At 43.0% G+C, this 19,288-nt stretch overlaps 1 protein-coding gene across 21 annotated transcripts in view; it reads left to right on the top strand.

The window, feature by feature from the left end:
* The window catches only part of caska (calcium/calmodulin-dependent serine protein kinase a), a 259,244-nt gene that overhangs the window by 211,837 nt on the left and 28,119 nt on the right, over positions 1-19,288 (top strand). For 7 of the 21 annotated variants that reach the window (XM_088605395.1, XM_088605230.1, XM_088605221.1 and 4 more), the window contains 8 exons: positions 4,478-4,555; positions 9,406-9,453; positions 9,936-10,016; positions 12,996-13,184; positions 14,100-14,178; positions 16,229-16,314; positions 16,845-16,913; positions 18,625-18,693. In XM_088605395.1, the coding sequence (XP_088461521.1) occupies positions 4,478-4,555; positions 9,406-9,453; positions 9,936-10,016; positions 12,996-13,184; positions 14,100-14,178; positions 16,229-16,314; positions 16,845-16,913; positions 18,625-18,693 (699 nt within the window). The remainder of the gene's footprint in view (positions 1-4,477; positions 4,556-9,405; positions 9,454-9,935; positions 10,017-12,995; positions 13,185-14,099; positions 14,179-16,228; positions 16,315-16,844; positions 16,914-18,624; positions 18,694-19,288) is intronic. The other 14 variants (XM_088605405.1, XM_088605353.1, XM_088605324.1 and 11 more) reach the window with 3 other exon arrangements.

Genomic DNA, 19,288 nt, shown 5'->3' with positions numbered 1-19,288 from the left:
CTGTAGGTTGTGTGCGTTTTGAAACTACAGTGCTGGTTACTTTGTGCTAGATCTCCGTACTTATTCCGTGTTTGGAAATTTTCAGCTTTTAAGATACCTCTGCAAGGTTTAAAAGGAAATCATTTTTACCAAAAGCTCAGTTCCTCTAACTGATGTGAGCTCAGTAAAACGTGTCTCGGGGACTGGCCTGATCTCCATGCTGCATGAATGCAGGGTGCACTGCAATGCAGGTGATTCCAGAAAGGTGCTGCTGTGGAGAGCAGGGCAGTAGCAGGGTCCGCTGGGGCCATTTTCTTGGTCCACATCCTGGCTTTTCTCCTCTATTTTCCTTATAACCCTGTGCTGCTGGCCTCGCGCGACCAGGGTTGAGGTGCTTGCGTCCCGAGGAATAGAAATGTGACCTCTGAGCTCCGCTGCCAGCTGGCAGCCTTCCCTTCATCTTCCGAACATGAGCCGAGTCCCGACATTGGCGGCCCCAGGCGCTGCTCATGTGACCAGTGACAGCCATGACCAAGTGGGCTCTAACTGTAGAGGGGCACACACACAGAGAACTGAGCAGGCTGGTGCTGGAGGTCCTGAATGTGTCAGCCGGACCAAGGACAGCTTTACTGTGAGGATTTTGTCTTGAAACTTTGTCCATCTGTGATCTCCTTCCTGCTTGGTCTCGGTTTTCCCACTTATCCCAAACCTGTGCATACTGCTTTGGATTTTTTTTGTAAAGTATGAATTGGCAATAGAAGTTTAATTTAAGAAGCTTTGTGTGCTGAGGGGGAGGCTCACCGCCATCATCTGCTTCTAGGCACTGAAGGGCAGAATGTGCTAAATCGCTTGTTTTCCTACTAGAAGAATTTGGCAAGTTTCCCTACTGTTTGCTTTGAGAGAAGATTAAATAGCATATCTCTAAGATTCCATACCAGAAAGACGGTCAGTAAAATCTCCGACGTGATTGTGCAAAACGGCTTTTGCCCTCTTGGGTTAAAGATGTGAACTGTTTTGATCTTACTGGAGTTTACCAAATTTTGTATTTATTAAAGTTTCAGTCCTTCACCACTTCCTCCTTAGTTTCCTTGTGGCCTAGTACTGTAATGTGGGAGGCGTTGTGATTGGCCTGCTAGCTCTGCTGCCTCACAGTTCCTGGGTTCGCGTATATCCTTGAATATCTGTCTGTGTGGAGTCTGCATGTTCTTCCCAGTATTCCGTGGGTATTGCTGGTTTCTTCACACTTTCCAGTGAAATGCAGGTCTGTTCTAGTTTACCTCCCTTTGTTTAATTCACTGGTCTCACATGGTATCTGAGAGAAGTGTTGTAATTTGTTTCAGTTCCTTAAAAATGCACTCTCTCTTTAAAAGTAACTCTTTAAAAGTATGCAGTGTAGTTTCTGGGAGGCTGATGAAGCTGATATCTCTTGCTGATCATTTCTGAAATGCATTACATGTTAAAATTAAGTATATAAAATGCAGATTTATGCTGCACACACACTTAAAACAGTTTGGCTGAGGATTGAGTGCATTGTATTCTCTCTGAAAGCTTGTGAAATGGTGATTTCTTCCAACAGAGAGTTTAGGAAGATCCGCCAACATCATACAGTAACGTAAAAGAAAACTGGGGCTGTATGAGAAACAGCTTTTAAGAAACATAAAAGACTTCACATGCCAGTGGGCTTCTCCTTTTCTAGAGGCTGCAGTTGAAGCACCGTGATTGTGGTCTTTAAGAATTCATGTCTTCAGCATATTTGCTGATTTACTTATATAGATCTTCTGTGGTTTCCATTTCCGTTAAGACAAGGAACCTGCTCAAGAATGACATAGACATCTTTGTTCTGCATGACTGCTGCAGGGGTCTTGGTACTGGCAGAGGTGCGTTCACATTTTCTGTTCTGGACCCTGGTTTGAACACAGCTGAATGTTTTCATTGGGTAAACATACTCGGTGCAATTATTTTACACCTGTTCTCCAAAATAAATTCCTATGCAGCATAGCATAGTTTGTGGCACTGAAGCATGTATCCTTTCACATCAGCTTCTCGGACACACAGACGTGCCTCGACTGGGGTTTCGAGTCTTCACACGAAAGCAAAAGTTACCGCACCTTGTGCTGTGCGAAGGCAAGCCTAACCCTTTTTTTCTATTGTGCAAAAAATGGGGAACAATAGAAATGCAAATAGCATTTTGCTTGGGTTTCGCTCCCCGTCAAGAAGTGCAGTTGAAACCATCTATTGACATTTGTTTTGAGCAGAGTGAAGGTCCGTGATTCCCCGCTGGATGGGATAGTTTCTGGGATGCCAGACTATCACAGGGTTTTCTCCTCCACCACTGCTGTTAAGCCCAATTCATATTGTTTTTGAAAATCTAGAGAGTGTAGCCTTTTGACAAAATGGCCCAATATCCACAACTAGGAGACGGCTGTTGTAAGAAAAGGCCATTGGGCAGCCAATCCAGACCCACCTCGCAAGTGTCATGTGATCACACTCTGCTGCTCATTCCTTCCTCTGGTCTTGTGAGTAGCAACTGATGTCATCACTTTTGAAAGCAGGATTTGTCTGTGCGCGTCATCCAGGCTATTGTTCATTTTGCCTGTTCCCTCTAAAACATAACAAATAGGTTTCAGGCGACGAGTCTTCACAAGAGCCTTACCAAATTCATGGCTATTTTTTGTGGCCTTCACCCTCATCAGATTTCAAAACTTCTGACTCGACAACCTTAAAACCTCACCTTTACACGGTATCAAAACCTGAAATGCCTTTAAATTTTGGGCAAAGGGAAAACATTTAGAGTCTCTAAATTAACAAAAGCAGGGCAGCGTCTCTAAGTTGTTAGTAGCTGTCTTTGAGATGCAGCAGCATTTGGGAATGTTGGTTATCTACAGATCAGAGACTCTGCTTCCTTGCGTCTGTCTGGAGTGAGAAGGGAGCTGTGAGCTTACGCCTCTGTGCTTTTGCAAGAGCCGCTGGAGTTGCCTAGTTTCCTCACACTAGGATTTCACCCCCTGCCAGCTTCCACAACTACACCAACTTCTTCAGCAATGGTTTTCCAAGCAATGATGTGTCACAGGTCCTAGGACAGATTGTCACCATCATCTGGCTGGTTTTAGAGGCACTGAGTCTTTCACCTGATGCACTGCAGGAATCAATGCACTGTTTGGGACATTTGTGTTATTTGTGCCCATCTTTGAGAACAGTTAGGATCTCGAAGTTACACACAGGATGCGATGTGGAGCATAGGTGGAGAAGAGGGAAATTCCCTGATTCTTGTCTCTTTTCTCAACTCCTGAAAGTGAGAAGTGAGTGGGGGGAAGGGATAACTAGTTTTAACTAATGTTTTTCAATGAAAACCAACAATTGCATGAAGTGTAAAAAACAAAGAATTTCATTGCATTTGAATGTAGATAAAAGAACATCCAGTTTCATGGTTGAGGTGTCCCGTTTCTTAGTCATACAGTAAATATGGTAACACCTTAATTACGTTTGCAGAAGGCTCAGATGTTTAAAAGTACATGACTTGTATTCGGTAACAGTACACCAGTGGATTTAGCTGCAATAGTGGAACTCGATAGATGCCATAAATCTGTATGAATTATAAAGAGGGGATGGAAAGAGAAGCCAAATACAGTCAAGTCCTGAGGCGTCTCTACGGTTTGCACAGTGCAGCGCAACGTTGGAGGGCTGCTCAGACCAACACAAGGAGCGCTGCAGTCACAGAGATAATTGCATGTCTAATCCCCGCTTTTGTGGTTGCAGAAGATATGTCTGTGGTTCGGCTGCGGGTTTCTCTTTCTAGCAGAATCGCAAGCATCACTTCTGCAAAGCAGGCTGCTTCTTGTATGGTTGAGCAAATGTTTCCTGATCAGGCCTTCAGGAGGAATATAGCTTCACATTTTAGGCAAGGATACACAGTGCAGACTTTGGCTGTCCTACGTGAAGCCAGAGGTGAACAGGACCCTAAAATCTAGATGGACAGGCAAGACATCTTACCTGTGTCCCTTCTGACTGGAGCCCCTGAGGCTGGGAAGGGTGCCTCCTGCAACAGTCGGGTTTTCTTCAGTCCTTGCATTCAGTCTCTAATATATCGATTTCAGATCAGGGCAGAGCGCCACTCTCCTGACCGACTCATTTTTAAAATGTCTACTGTCAGTCATGTGAAAAAGAGTCTAATTCATGTCAAGCTGCCATTTACAGCTGACTGGTTTGAAGCAGTGATTCTCTTAAGTGTGTAAATTTGGAGGATTTGTGTGCTCTGAGCCAATCTTGTGCTTTGTTATAGGCTGGGACCCTAACGAACAGACACCCCAAACTTCAGACCAGAAAGTTGTCTTTTTAGAAAAAATATTTTCTCTGGAAGCAAGAGTCTTAATGATTTTATTTTTCTTGAGAAGTACCAAGGATACGGTGGGGAGGAATCATGTGTGTCTGTGTATGAAAATGAGGCAAAGAAATTGTGCGTCTGTTTAACTGTCCTTTGTGTCTCATTGTTCTGTTGCAGCTGTATGACAAGATTAATACAAAGTCCTCCCCGCAGATCAGGAACCCACCAAGTGATGCTGTACAGAGAGCCAAAGAGGTGAGAGCAGTCCATCACAGTATTTATTGTCAGGGCTTCTCCTGCACTGGGGCCTATCCAGGCTTGTTTCTGTCTTCCCAGCATTATCGCCACCAGGTGGCGACATACTTATCTGCTTCTGAGATGTCCTTATCTAGGGCAATTTACTAAATGCATGATACTGCCTAAACTAAATCCTAAAAATAAATCATTCATGTAAGCAGAAAATTAAACAAAAGTACAATTGAATTAGACAGACTGAACACCATTACTGACGTCTCAATTTCGTCACTGGTTCTCATGTCTCATGTAGCTTTTCTTGAAGCATACCTTACTCTGCATGCCAGCAGAAAAGTTACTTTTAAGATGTTCATGGAGGCATGTGAACATATTTAGAAAGTGCCAAAGAAGGAGCTGCAAACTGTAATAAAACCCCATGAGGTATGAGAGACGCTGACTACCTCTGACGGAAGAAAAAACACTTCATATTTTGCTGTTAGGTTTAAGACCATGAGATTGTAGTTTAATACAGATTAAGATATTTGTGACATCGCTTTGAAACAGATGCTTACATTCCCCATTTTAAAAACGCCCCACTATGTACTATAAAAGAGCCATAAAATTTTCACAAATACATGTTGTGAACTCTGAAATCTTTAGCTGTATCACCTTGATTCCTTTTTGATTATGTAGTTGTGTTAGAGAACCTACATCATGCCACAATATTATATTATCATTACCAGCACAATAGTTTGTTCTGGCTTGTTCATTTAAAAAACGGCAGAAAACCACTGGAGTGGTTCATTTAAAAAACGGCAGAAAACCACTGGAGTGGTTCATTTAAAAAAAGGCAGAAAATCACTGGAGTGGTTCATTCTAAAGAATGCCATAATTTACTGTGCAGAGGATAATTTAAAACTCAGAACACCTCAGTAACAGAACAGAAAGGTATGTAAAAGTGCTATAATTTGTGTACATCAACTGTGTTGCTTTTGGAAAAAAAACAATGGATGTGGTCAATTTTCTTTCTCAATTACCTTGTTTAAACAGTGCTGTCATCCCATATTAAATGTTTGTGAGGGATTTCTTTCACAAATATGGTTCTTTTTGTGTGTCTTTGTTCCAGTGTTCAGTCAAATGTACTGTATGTGATCTGTCTTATGTCATTAACAAACTTTTCCCTAAAGTTTTTAAATTGAAAAGTCTGGTCCTTAAAACCTTTTATTCTCTTAGTGCAAAATAACAGGGCATATAAATGAATGCTTCTTTGTGTTTTTATAGGCAAAAACCCATTGTAAATAAGCTGCAATTTTGCAAGAAGACAATATGGTTTTAAAAATAGCCTGAGTAGAAATGACTTTGCACTTTGTTAGCTCTGACACTTGAACTAATTGGAGATGACTTGTGGCTTTTGCACCATGCTCTTCACTAACCTGTGTGAACAGTGGCTGTGAAGTATGTGAAGAAAAGGTTGGGGAGACTGGGTTGTCTTTGTAGGAGTTCTTCAAAATCAGGGTTCCCAGTCCTCCTGGTAAGCCTGCGAATTTACAACCTTTCCAATCCTGGAAAATCAAATTTGTTGCAACACAGCGCCCGATGCCAACAGTAGGCCACTGTGTACAAAGGAAGCTAATGACAATTTTTTCAATTTTCATTGAACTGCTTAATAAAATAAAAGAAGGCTTGAGTGAAAAAGCAAGGAAAGGGAATGAAGACCAGCGAGTTGTAAGGGGTTCTGGGAGATTTAGAGGCATTATGGGAAAGTGTCCAACTGTCCGGAAAACCAATCTTGACTCCGCTCTCTTCACTGACTGACAGATGTGCTCTGTCTCCTCCCTTTCCTGCCGTTAAATCAGCAGGGGTTCCGTGCTGCGCTCACGCTCCCCAGACAAACAAATCGCCCTGCGGTGGAATGTTCTTGCATTTCTCAGTAAGACAGACACTTCCTACAGGACGTGAAAAGCACTGATCTGTGTCCATTTGCTTCTCCTCTCGGGCTGGTGCTGGCTGGCACCGATCTACCTTTATCAGTGCTCCAGTTCTCATCCCCCAGGATGATAGCCGCCCACATGTGTCCCTCTCTTCAAAACCGCAGGCCAAAATTACAAAATGTGTCACATAGAGGCTTTTTTCATGCTTGCCTTGTGTGCTGCAACCAGCCTGTAAGAGCAAGAGAAGTCTACAGGGGCTAGAATGAAGCTGTTCTCATGTTCTTAGTCATGCTAAGGTTATACTGGCTGAGGCCCATATCACACGCATTAATATAGCACATAGAATTAATGTAGGAGGGAATTTTCAAGACCTTGTGAAATTACAGTCAGGAGGATCTTTTCATGATTGATGAAATACAGTCTTTAAATGACTGTGTATAATGCTTAGTTTGCTAGAAAAAAAAAAAAAAAATTGAGCTTTACATGGGGTAATTGTAGTCCTGACACACTTGATTTTCTTTTCATACATTTATGGTTTCACAGTTTCCTGCACCAGGAGGTTCTGCAGCAAAGCCTGCAAAGGTTCCCTCCCTAATCTTTCCCCGCAGACTCCCGAGACACTGAGACACTACCCTGGTACTCTGCAGGAAGCCAATTCCAGGCAGTTACCGTAGCTTCATGCATTTTGTGTATCTGCCTCACACAATCAACCTGTTGCTGAACTGTGTCCCTCATCTGAATTTTTTTTAAACACGCATACTTGAACCTAAAACAGAGCAGATATCTCCAATCTGTTGTTAAACCACAGTTAAGGCTTAACCGAGTAACTGAGTGAGATATGGGTGACTCCATTTGTTTTTATTGACTTGGGCTGCTCACGGCCTTTGTTTTTCCTCCGTTTTAAATGTAGTTAGAATTATAACTAATTAGGGGCACTTAACATTAAAGGATAGTGTCTTTGGTGAAGTTATTGGTACAACTTAAGTCAGAAGTTCTCTCTCGTCTTTGGAAAGTATGTTCTCTACGACGTGAGATGAAGCTAAATTTTCAAACAGGTCTGTAACTTGTGAGTTTCAGCTAATCCCTTTCGTATCTAGGGAAAAAAATGACCATCACTGGATACCTACAGGGATAGGCATCTTGCAAATCTGGTCCTACACTACCTGATGGTTAGACCGTGAAGCTCCAGAGACAACTGGAGAGACATGACAGTCAGTTGTACACCAGTACTCCTGCGTCTCGAGCACCAGTTGGCTGAAGGGGAGGAGAAGGAGGTGCCCATTGACTTAAAGTGATGGTTAAGGATCTGGAATCCCAACTAGAGGTTTAAGGGTTCATGTCTTGACTATGGGTTCCTAGGGCACTATCCTTGACCAAGATGCCTTGAATGGCAATGCTTTGAGGGTATGTATTCTCAGCTAAAAGCTGTCGAGAATGGGATCAGAACTGGTTAGAGCCTGCTTGCCTCAATTGGGAGCCCATTGAACCTGACCCCCAACCTGAACTGAAGCTTGATTGGGCAGGTAGCTGGTTTGAGTGTTTCACTCTCCGTGCTCTGCACACCCGAGTTCTGCACCCCCTTCCATTCTGCCTTCTTCACTTCTGTCTTGGACACCCAGAGTGATATAGTACATTGACCTGAACAATTTCACTTACTCAAAGTGGGTTAAATGAATTGCATTGCAGAATATCTTTTTGGAAAATTCTAATCATTAAAGTAGTTACTTAACCAGAAGGTATGGCTAAATTAGGAAAGCCAACCACAGTCTCCCTAACTTATGTATATGTCAGCTGACCTGCATTAGAACTAGATTTAATGTCCTTAGAAACCTGTAGCAGCTAACAGAATCCCTTCTGTATATTCATTAGAAATACTCACGGCTTTCCAGGGCAAACTAAAAGGGTTTTGCAGTGCATGCTGTTCTCTCTCCAGTATGTACAGTGCTTCTCTCTGCTTAACACCTCACCTTTGACCTTTATGGCTGTACAGCGACTAACTGGTTGGACTAACTCTCTTCCTAACACACTTAGCACAACTCCACACCTCTGCTGCGGACAGATTTTGCCCTGTTTTTTGGGAATATTGCCCCCCTTAAATCCCTTGTTCCCATTTTAATGCACTGCACAGCTCGTTGACCATGGTCCCAGTGGGATGTTTTGTGTCAGGCAACAGGTAAAGGTCATCAGCACTGGGCTTGCGAAAGTAGCACCCTTTCGTAATAGTTAGGTGAAGTGGAATATGCATAGCACAAGTCATACGAGACCCTTTTAAAACACACTTTTCACTTAAAGGCCTAGACACGGCTTTATAACTACTTAGTCACCATAAAAAAGAAGTATTCAAGCTCTTTTTTTAAAATCATTTTGCGTGTCCTAGTCCATCTTGGGGAAGCGCAAATTTTCTTACATGTTTCATTACTTGCAAGTCTTAAGACAATAAAGTCTTTCTGCTCTGTGAAAGCAGCATTAAAAAAAAGGTCACTCACACTTTTCACATAGTCAGCCTTCCTATTCACCCTGTATTCTTGAGTGCTGTGATTGTGTGCAGTACAGTACATGCAGCAGGAGGCTACAAAGAGATGGAAGGCATCATATATCTTAAATGTCCGACTGCCTCTGTGACATCGTTTAACCAAGGGGCTATGTAAAGGGAAAACATAGTTTTCTAACTTGCTTGGCTTTGCTTCACTGTTATTTCACAAGCAATACTGAAATGCTTTAAAAATAATTATCAAGTTGTCTTTTTATTTGAGCGACTTGGGCAAATGACTTGAACGGGGGCTCAACAACTAACCAAACACCTTTCACTTGGCTCTTCATGATTGACTGCCGTGTCGTTGCAAGCCTTTCTGAAGGCAGAGTGAAATTATTTTGTGAACGCTTGCAGAGACAATAAAATACAGTGTATAATCCACCTATTGTGTGTCTTCTTGTGCTAAGAATTCCACCGACGACGACGCAAGTCCAGCTTTGAAACACCTGGAATGTGTAAGCTGAAGACGTTTTACAACTTTTAACTTGGAAATGTCTTTAAAGCATTTTGGTATTTTTTAACATGGGAGTGGGTGGAAGAGGGCCGAATGGCGAACATGGAAATTGCTGTAAGTGTGTGAAGTTGTAGCTCTAAACCGTTCTTAAGGGGCTCTTGATTTGTGACATGTTTGTTCAGCGAGCTGTAGGCAAGGAATTGTGGAGTAAATTAGTGCCTCTCGGGACTGGCCTGTGAGGACCACAAATTACAAACTCCTTGGCTGAAACCTTGGTCCACTTTGCAGGGGTGTGTTTATCAGCAAGCGGCGTCATGTGACTGCTGCTCAGGTTTGGAATTAGAGTTTGGGAGGTGGGTGGGGGTGAGAGATCTATCAGCATTTCAGAGGTCACACTGACTGGATCGCCTGCTGCCTTACGTGATTTTATGATAAGTTGGAATTGGTTTACAGAGAAAGTCTGACTTCCTCTTTGTTTCCCAGGTACTGGAAGAGATTTCTTGTTACCCAGAGAACACTGATGCTAAAGAATTAAAGCGAATCCTCACACAGCCCCACTTCATGGTGAGTAACACTGTCCCCTAGCAGTGGCTGCTGCTGGGAGTCTCCAGGGAAGAATACTGTTTGGCAGGGGCATATTAGACCTGAGTCCAAATAAAATGTTTATTGAAGGAAATAAGCAACCTCACCATAACATCGAGCACTGTGAGAATTGTTCTGGTATGTATACTCTTAAACTGTATTTCTTCTTAATAAAATGTGCCCATTCTCCAACTAGAGACTGTGGTGATGGAGAAAATAAAAAAATTTAACTATGTAACGTAATTTTAATAGGCCTTCAGAATACTGATAGCCATTTCAGTAGAAAAAAATAGTTTTTGCAGAGCTTCAAACCACATGCTAAGCGGTTTCCTTATTCATAATGGCTGAGTCAGTTTGATTTTGACTTGTGCGGCAAGCACATTCATTATCGGCTTGAATTTCATCGGGGTGGCGCTGGATTTAAACCCAGGCTTGAAGCCCTTTTTCTGCTTGTCCTTGTCCACAACATCACACTGCTGAGGATGACTTCAAAGATCCTACTTTTTCACAACGTGTAAAGTTGTTATTGGAAGTGCAGCTCAGGGGAGAGACAGACAGACAGGCAGGATGTGCAGGATTCCAAGAGGCGGCAGTGCGGAGCAACATGTTGAGCAAGGAGTTGAGGTGGGGGGGATTTGGAGAAGGAGGCACTGTCAGGTACAAACTAGTGAAATCTCAGCCATTCCACCCCCCCACACATACACACACCTCCTGCAGTTGCTGGTGCTGCATTCACTGCTTAAGTTACTGCACAGCAAGAGCAATAGCCTGGGAACTGAGTTTAAAAAGTGCTTTGGGTGTCGAGATCCCTTTCCTTCGGCATAGGTGAGAACACTTGAAAATTCCTCTGCGCTTCTATCTCATGTTTTCTCTATGCATCGCTCCTTTCCCGACTTGCTTGCTGGAGCACACAGTCATTAAAGAACAAGTAACAAAGTCTGTTACTTGACTGACTGGTTATTTTTCGTCCTGTCCTCAAAGTGAGTTTATCATTGTTTTATTGTATGTTAAATGCAGATTTTGAGTTACTGTTTGTGTGTAAGAAAATTCCTTAAGTAGTAATTGTTTTGCTAAATGTCTTTATTGAAAGGTAGAGGCAAAATAAGGGTTGGTGTGTTTGTAGTCAGCTACATGCACAGTAAAAGACTATTGAAAATAAGGAAGGTGGCATGTTTTTTTAAATAGTTCTGGCTCAAATCTGAAGACTTTCCAAAGTCCTCATGTCTGTAGAATGAGTGTGGGATGTTAAATGTTGGTTATAACCTGCTTTAAGAATTGCAACTGCATTCAGTGTACTTTTTTGGAGATGCCATGTAGCATTTGTGGAGAAAAATATTTTCAGTTTTCATTTCTGAAGACGTGAACTTGTTCTACCCATTCCTGTATAAGTAGCTCTGCGATGTCCCTACTGTTCCGCACGATTTCACCAAGCTGCTCAAGTGAGCTTGGGTTCAGGGCTTCTAATGCTAATGCTGTATTAAAGCGATGGTTTCGGTCCTTTTATGGCAACATACAAAAGCAGAATGTTATTAACCTTTTTTTTAATCCAGAATTTTGTCTGACTTTTAGATAAGCAGAAGTTTTTTGTGACAGGAACATCCATTCATAACTCCTGCAGCAACCACATTTGTTTAAGATGCAGAATCTGTTCAGTTACTGAGCCCTGTGTCACATACTCAGGACTCACCCTGTAAAAAGGTGTGGACATAATGCCAAGAATAAGAGAGCAGACTTAAACACGGATGTCTGGTTCTTTTGAATTTACTGCCTGATGCAGAAGCACACTAATCATATTGTGTCATGGCACAAACATTTTGGATATTTGGGTGATTCTGGATACTTCCATTCTGTTTTAGAGTTTTTGTTTGAATTTGGGAGTGCTGTGCAATGCAGGTCATTCTGTTTTGAATTAACAGTTTTAGTTTCCTTTTCTGTTACAGTCTACCATAGTTCATGTCAAAAGAACGTTTTGCCTCCTGGTATAGAGGAGTAAATTAGCACAAGGGCGGTGCAGAGATTCGCAGGTGGCATTTTTCCTTTCTCCTGCACCTAGTCTCGCTAGTTTGTGGCCTGAAGATTCTCATTGGAAGGGCGGGAAAGTGTATCTTGAAGTAAAATAACTGTCCTATTATACTTGTCCAACTTTTTAAAAATATCTTGTACTGGAGTTCTGAACCAGTGGATTCAAACTGAAACTTTTGGCCAAGTGGGTGAGGAAGTTTTAGTCACTAGTACCCTTACCCCAGAGAGATATTCCCGAATTCTTGAAAATCCAGTTCAGTGACTCTATTGGTTTATAAAAAGATTATACAATTGGGAAGTTAGTTAATCACGTCCAGTTAATGACAGGACACAGAGCATCACCTGTACTACTGCAGGATCCTCACAGATTCACCCCTTAGGCATGATCCCAATCCTCTGAGCTTGAGCAGTTGTGTTCAGACAGGCAGAAGCTCGTTGACCTGCCCAGCACACTGGAGGTCTTCTTGGGCAGTGAAAACAACCTTCTGACTCCCTTTAAAGGCATGCCAGCCTTTATGTTATGCCTGGATTTCTGTACTCCTGGGCATTTTGTCTGTTTTCTTATGGTTATTGTACACTGCTGGGAAAACAAAAATGAAACGTGGCTTTTGAAACATTTGTACACAACTTCTCAATCCACTTAGTTCTTAGTTCTTCAGAATGGATGGCTTCCAAAACATCCTGTCGAATTATCGACTGGTCAAGCAATTGAAAGGATGGTTCTGACGACGGCCTGCAGCGGAATAGATTAATCGGTCAGATGTTTGGCTAAGAAGCCCAGACTAGATGGGCCGAGCGGCCTCCTCTCGTTTGAAGCCTTTATATATCCTTACTTGACCTTTCACATATTTGGGTCCTAAAATTTGGATTCCTGCTAGTGGTCGCTGCACCTTGACAGTGGTTTAAACTCGCCCTGTTTGGTTTCTCGTCCCTCCCCAGGCCTTACTGCAAACTCATGATGTTGTGGCGCACGAGGTGTACAGTGACGAAGCTCTGAGGGTCACCCCACCACCCACCTCCCCGTACTTGAACGGAGACTCTCCGGAGAGCGCCAACGGCGACATGGACATGGAGAACGTCACCCGGGTGCGACTGGTGCAGTTCCAGAAGAACACCGATGAGCCCATGGTGAGGGGGTCCCTCTGGCCCACACTCCTCCATTGGTCATACACCCTTCGGAGGCCAGTAGTGTCCTCTTGGGGCTTCTTCAAGACTCCCATTGGAGTTCCAAACCCTTTGACAACCATAACATTTTTCACCTGAGAGGGGACAAATCTCCGCATACACGGTCAGGGAGTCTGTCCTTGTGCACTGTGGAGGGTCAGATGTAGGCATTCCTGCTGATGGCTGATATTGCAATAGTGTGTATACCAGCCTGGAATCTGGTTCTGGAGGGGTGTGTGTTTTAGTATGGCAGTGTGTTGTACTTCTGCTGTGCTTTCATTCAAATGCCAGTCCATGTTACAGCTTTAGAAAGTTTGACAGGATCAGACATGTCTTCTAGAAATTCACTTTTACTTGTTGCTGCCCAGTACCGCCACCATCCTGAGGTGGAGACTGTGATGGTGATCCCCCCATAGGCAGTAGCTTCAAAAGAAAGGTTTAATACAAGAGGAGCCTTTTCAGCCCAACAAGTCTTGGCTTCAGTAACTTGGATAGGTAGCCTGTTGCATATCCCCCAACGCTTTGGGTAACTCTGGTTCTTGATTGTAAATGTACTTCCGTGTAGTTTCCACTTGTGATCTCTGGTTCACGATTCATTGCTGATACTGAGTAACTTCAGTGGGGTGACTTTAGGTCAGGCCTGGGGGGTTATTTAATACTTGCGTTGGATCCCCTCAAAGTCTTCCTGTAACGTCCAGGATACATGCAGGCTTTAAATGACATCAGTGAGAAATGCACCTCTACCCCAATCGGCACTAAACCTCTTGTTCATCCCCGGAGACGAGAAGAAAATTAGAATCCAGTCCGATGCGTTGTGCGTTGTTTAATTGCAGCATGTTCTTTAAACACGATCCAATTAATTACTTCTCTTCTGCACAGGGTATCACTCTGAAAATGAATGACCTGAACCACTGCATTGTTGCGAGAATAATGCATGGAGGAATGATACACAGACAAGGTAACCTTCCCAATCGAAGTGTGCCTTGGGTTATAATCCATGCCTGAGATCCAAAGCAGTTAACACCCTTTCTTTGATGTTATCACTGTTCTGATATTTTTTTGCTGAGAGGAGGTTTCACATGAGGAGTTTCCAGTCAATTTAATTAACATATATCTGTGAACCTAAGCAAGGCAGTGCCAGATACCTAAATATTGTAAGGCCAACAGCCATATCACCCTGCAACTGGCAACCCACTGAAGCTCAGCAGGTGTGAGCCTGGTCAGTACCTGGATGGGAGACTTCCTGGGGGAAAACTAAGGTTGCTGCTGGAAGGGGTGTTAGTGGGGCCAGCAGGGGGTGCTCACCCTGAAGCCTTTGTGGTACCTAATACCCCAGTATACTGACGGGGACACTATACTGTAAAAAGGAGCCGTCCTTCAGATGAGACAGAAAACCGAGGTCCTGACTCTCTGTGGTCATTAAAAATCACAGGGCGTTTCTTGAAAAGTGAGTAGGGGTATAACCCTGGCATCTTGGCCAAATTTCCCATTGCTCCTTACCGGTCATGGGCTCCTAATAATCCCCATCTATGAATTGGCTTCATTACTCTGCTCTTCTCCCCACTGAGAGCTGGTGTGTGGTGAGCGTTCTGGCGCACTATGGCTGCCGTCACATCATCCAGGTGGATGCTGCACATTGGTGGTGGTGGAGGGGAGTCCCCATTACCTGTAAAGCGCATTGAGTGGAGTGTCCAGAAAAACGCTATATAAGTGAAAGCCATTATTATTATTAAGGCACTCTAGGTTTCACGTGTCAAGTTTAAGGATTTTGGTTATTGTTCCTCATTGTGCAGCACGGCTGGAAAAGATGAAAGCAAGATGTTGGAATATGTTGTCATCCCTAATTTAAGGCATTCCACTCTGTGGGATTCAGTGGAATGTTTTACAATGCTGTAGTTAATTCATATTCTCAGTATAGAATACGCCTGTGCTCAGTAGTGTGAGCAGATAATCACAGATAAACAGATAATTATGCCAACATAAGTTTGTGTAAGGAAGTAACATGAAATCTATAAAATCATTGGAGGGGGTGAAGAAGTGCGATTAGATTATTGCACAGGGCATGACATGCAGTGTATCTGCATATCTAGCTTTAAATTTGTTGAGAGGTTTGCTAAGATTAACAGTTGTGAACCAAGTGGAAATGTTTTTTTTTGCACATTTTGAAGAAATAGTTCGAAAGGGGATTGAAACAGGTTAGTGACTATCCACCAGCTGTCTGCAGGAACTGTCTCCGAACTATGAATCTATGAAATGTGTATTTGTGTGCAAACTGTTTGTTTGCTAGGTCAGTATACAGGCCTCTGCCACACAGAGCGTTCATTTTTTGCTGTAATTAAATAAAAATGTGGTTGGGCCATTTGTTTCATGTATTCATATCTTGTGCTTATTTTTCTTCCCGGTTTTGTGTGTCCATTGCAGCGTTTCAGCTTTTTCAGCTCCAACAAATACAAATGCAGGTTGACTTCCATGTGGCAGGCAGATCCCATTCATCAATGATCCTAGTCAGCAGGGGTTGCTTAAAAAGAACAACTCAGGTCCTGGCAAAGAGCTCAGTTTAGCTCAGGGCTGCTTTACCCCGCAAGGCCCCAACTGTACCTGAGCTGAGGCAGTATTAAGGTAGATCTGCCTGGGGAAATGGGTCCCCATCTTAGACCAGCTGACATTCTAGCCAGGCTTGCAACTGCCCACTGCCATGAATTTCATAAGAGCTCCAGATGAAGTAAGAAAGGATTTTTTCTTCTGAACGCATGGCAAACTATGACATACCCAGAATAAAATGTAAAGGGGCAAAACAGATATACTGTGGTTATTTTCTTGACATGTGCAGCAAGCAGTAGTCTTTTTTTTCTTTCCAGTGTGCGAGGAAAGATAAATGCGGTACGGTCGTGTTTATTTTGGAGCTGTTAGATACTGCTGCTGTGGCGGCCCAGCTCTGCTCTCTTGAGCTGAAGGGGTGCAGATTTCTCAGGCGGTAACACCCATGTGTGGTTCTTCTCACCTTGCAGGAACGCTGCATGTCGGGGACGAAATTAGAGAAATAAATGGCATCAGTGTAGCCAACCAAACTGTGGAGCAACTTCAGAAGATGCTTGTAAGTACTGGCGTGCAGAAATAATTCAGGTTTCGCCACTTAGTGAGTGGGCTGCGTTTAGATGTATATGCCAAGTCCTGCCCATGAGACTCAGAGATGGATCCCTTGGTAGGGCTGAAACACGCAAGCAGTACCTAAGGATCTCTAGAGCAAAGTGAGGTGGACCAGATGGCCTTTTTTGGTTCTAGTTCTGTTTTTCAGTTCATTTAGCGCTTGTACAATTGTCAGAAGTGTTATTAGAACAAATGGCATAACCTGTGCTTTTTATAGCCTGTGATACTCATATTAACCTCATCATGAAGGGTGTTTTGACACTGCAGTCAGATTGAGAATCATGTTATTTTTTTGACAAGTGCTGCTGTTTTGTTAATTTTCCTGTGTTGGATAGAGAGATAATTTCCACATTCCCACTATTAGAACAGATTAAATATGCTCTTTCCCTGTGAACATAATACTAATTAAAATGTCAGCAGAAGGCAGATGAGAAGTCTATTTGTTGTGCTGTGTGCATTTTTTTCCCCCCCAAACAGAGGGAGATGCGAGGAAGTATCACATTTAAGATTGTGCCAAGCTACCGTACCCAGTCTTCATCTTGTGAGGTAATGGGCTAAATCAATCTCTTTTCAAATGTTTTCGTCCAGTGGGTTTCTCTGTCTTCTTTGATTATGTTTCCTCGTCTTCTATCTCGATGACCCCGCGACTAACTGCCTGCTGGCGGCTGGCTGTGTGTTAACGCTACTCTGGCAGGTTGGGTTCTGCCTGCGCTGTTCGGACTCTGCACACCAATTTCACAACAAAGAAAGCGGAACCGTAGAGAAGGCCACGCCCCCTTGCCTCAGATGACCACGCCCATCCACACAGCCCTGCACTAACCCAGAAAGCCCCGTCCCCTGCTCTATGACATCAGCGGCCAGATTAAAAAAGTGTTATTAACAGTAGAGGCCATTAAAGATCATGAAACATCAGGCTTAAACAGCTTTGGAGTGACTTCAGAACCAGAGAAACAAAAATGTGCTTTGTATCTTAGATTTCTATGCAGTCATACAGTAGGTAGGAACAATAGTCCTTTTTTAAGATGTGCTGCCCTTGAGCCTGTTGCTTGTGATGTGCTTTGAAACATCAAGTGGCTTTTTAAAGTGTTAAATCAAAGGGCTTTGATCAGTGCTCTCTGTCAACAACGCATTATCTGCTTGAATAGAGGTCTGCTCTGTAGGGGTGTCAGACTTAGCTGCTAGCTTTGACAGAAAGATGAAGTATTTTGATGCTACAAGCCATATGTCCTTGTTAAGTGTTATCACTGGTTGTGGTTGGGCATGCTTATGATACACTTGACATCATTAGACTGTTTTATTCCAAGAAAACTGGTCGTTTTTGTTTAAAGGATCAGGAAGGACGAACAAAAAGATCTTAAAAGCTGAAGTGCTGAATTATTGGGTTGCTTGCCTATTTTTTCATTGTAGTGCTGATTATTTTTAAATGCTTCTGTTCTTTTCTGTTTGGAAAAGCACAGTTGTGCTTAATGCCTTCATAGTCAAAACTTAAAAGCAGAGCAGAGGAAATCCAGTTCCAGATAGTTTCTGGTCTGTAGCGCTCTCTTGTGGTTATGTGAGGTACTACATTCTGGCTTTACAGTAGACAGTTTCTCTTTGGCCAAAGTATTGTATTTTGATAAGCACCTGTACTGTGTACTTTGTAGGGGTCCTTATTTTAAATGTGTTGTAGGCAGTACTTTGCTGGTCTTCTGCCCTACATTGTGGTTACACACGGATTTGCAGTCAGGTTCTGGATAATCTCTTTAATATAGGAACGTCCAGATAACTGTGTGGTCTATGTTTAATGTCCCCATTTTCAAATGTAGTGCTAATTTAAGGTTTTTGTAAAACATTTTAAATTAGAAGTGTACCGTGCCAAATCTGTGTTAACAGTTTGAAGTGTTCCTAGTTTAAAAGCTCTCCCTCCTTATCCCAGAGATGGTACTTTGTTAACAGAGATAAACCCATTTACTCTATCCTCAGCTGTATGGCAACCTATAAACTGGTAAACTGGTTCGAGATTGGTAAAGCTGTAAGATTAAATTCTTCCAAGAGTATATTGACTTCATTTTTCAGAAATTAAAATTGTATCTCCGTTCACCTACGTGACCCATGCCTGCGTCAGCAGCCAAATAAGTATAGCCCCCTGGCCGTTGGGTCTAAGTTGTTTTTTTGTGTTTTATTTTCCATCTTTGATTTTCGTTGTCAATGCAGAGACATGTCGTTGTGTGTAATGGATGACCGCTTCCTGTGTGCTGAATTTTTTGTCTTATTTCAGAGAGAGTCCCCCTCCACATCCAGACAGTCCCCAGCAAATGGGCATACCAGCATTAACAATTCTGTTTTGGTAAGGACTCCAATTCCAATGCAGAAAAATAATCCCAGGGTTTTTTTTGGGACTGTCGTTGTTGCAGTTGGTGCTCACCTGGCATTTGTTTTTATTTTCCTTTATAAAAATTTGACTTTCAAGAAGCCCTGAATTGGTTTTCGTTCTGCAGTACATCTCCACTGACGTCAAAATCTTGAGTCAGCGTTGAGGAGCGTAAGCAGACATCTTGAGTGCAAAACAATGGCGTCTTTTAGGCCTTATCTTCTTTTGCAATGCTTCTTTAAAAAAGGCGCATTTCTGGAGCGATGGTACAGTACAGGCCTGTAGATATTTTTGCCATCAAGATGTCGTTGCCTTGAAACAAAGAGATGCCAGGGGCTTTTCGCCTGGTAGGAGCTCGGAAAGGAAAGTAGATTCCGCTGTCTCAGTTCTCAAATTGGTGTGCCCTCTGCTGCTGTGATCCGTGTGCCATGCGTGCTCTGTACCGCCACAGGCCAGTCCGGCTGTGACTCACCACCAGGTGGCACTGCTTCCTTTGCATTGTCCTAATGAAACTCAGGCAAGGCAGCATCTTCAGCTTTGAAGACCACTGGTCCACATAGTGCCAAGGTAT

This window comes from Lepisosteus platostomus, chromosome 2 (assembly GCF_059453375.1).
Source record: "Lepisosteus platostomus isolate fLepPlt1 chromosome 2, fLepPlt1.hap1, whole genome shotgun sequence".
Taxonomy (NCBI): Eukaryota; Metazoa; Chordata; class Actinopteri; order Semionotiformes; family Lepisosteidae; genus Lepisosteus; species Lepisosteus platostomus.
This window is presented reverse-complemented; position numbering and strand designations above follow the sequence as displayed.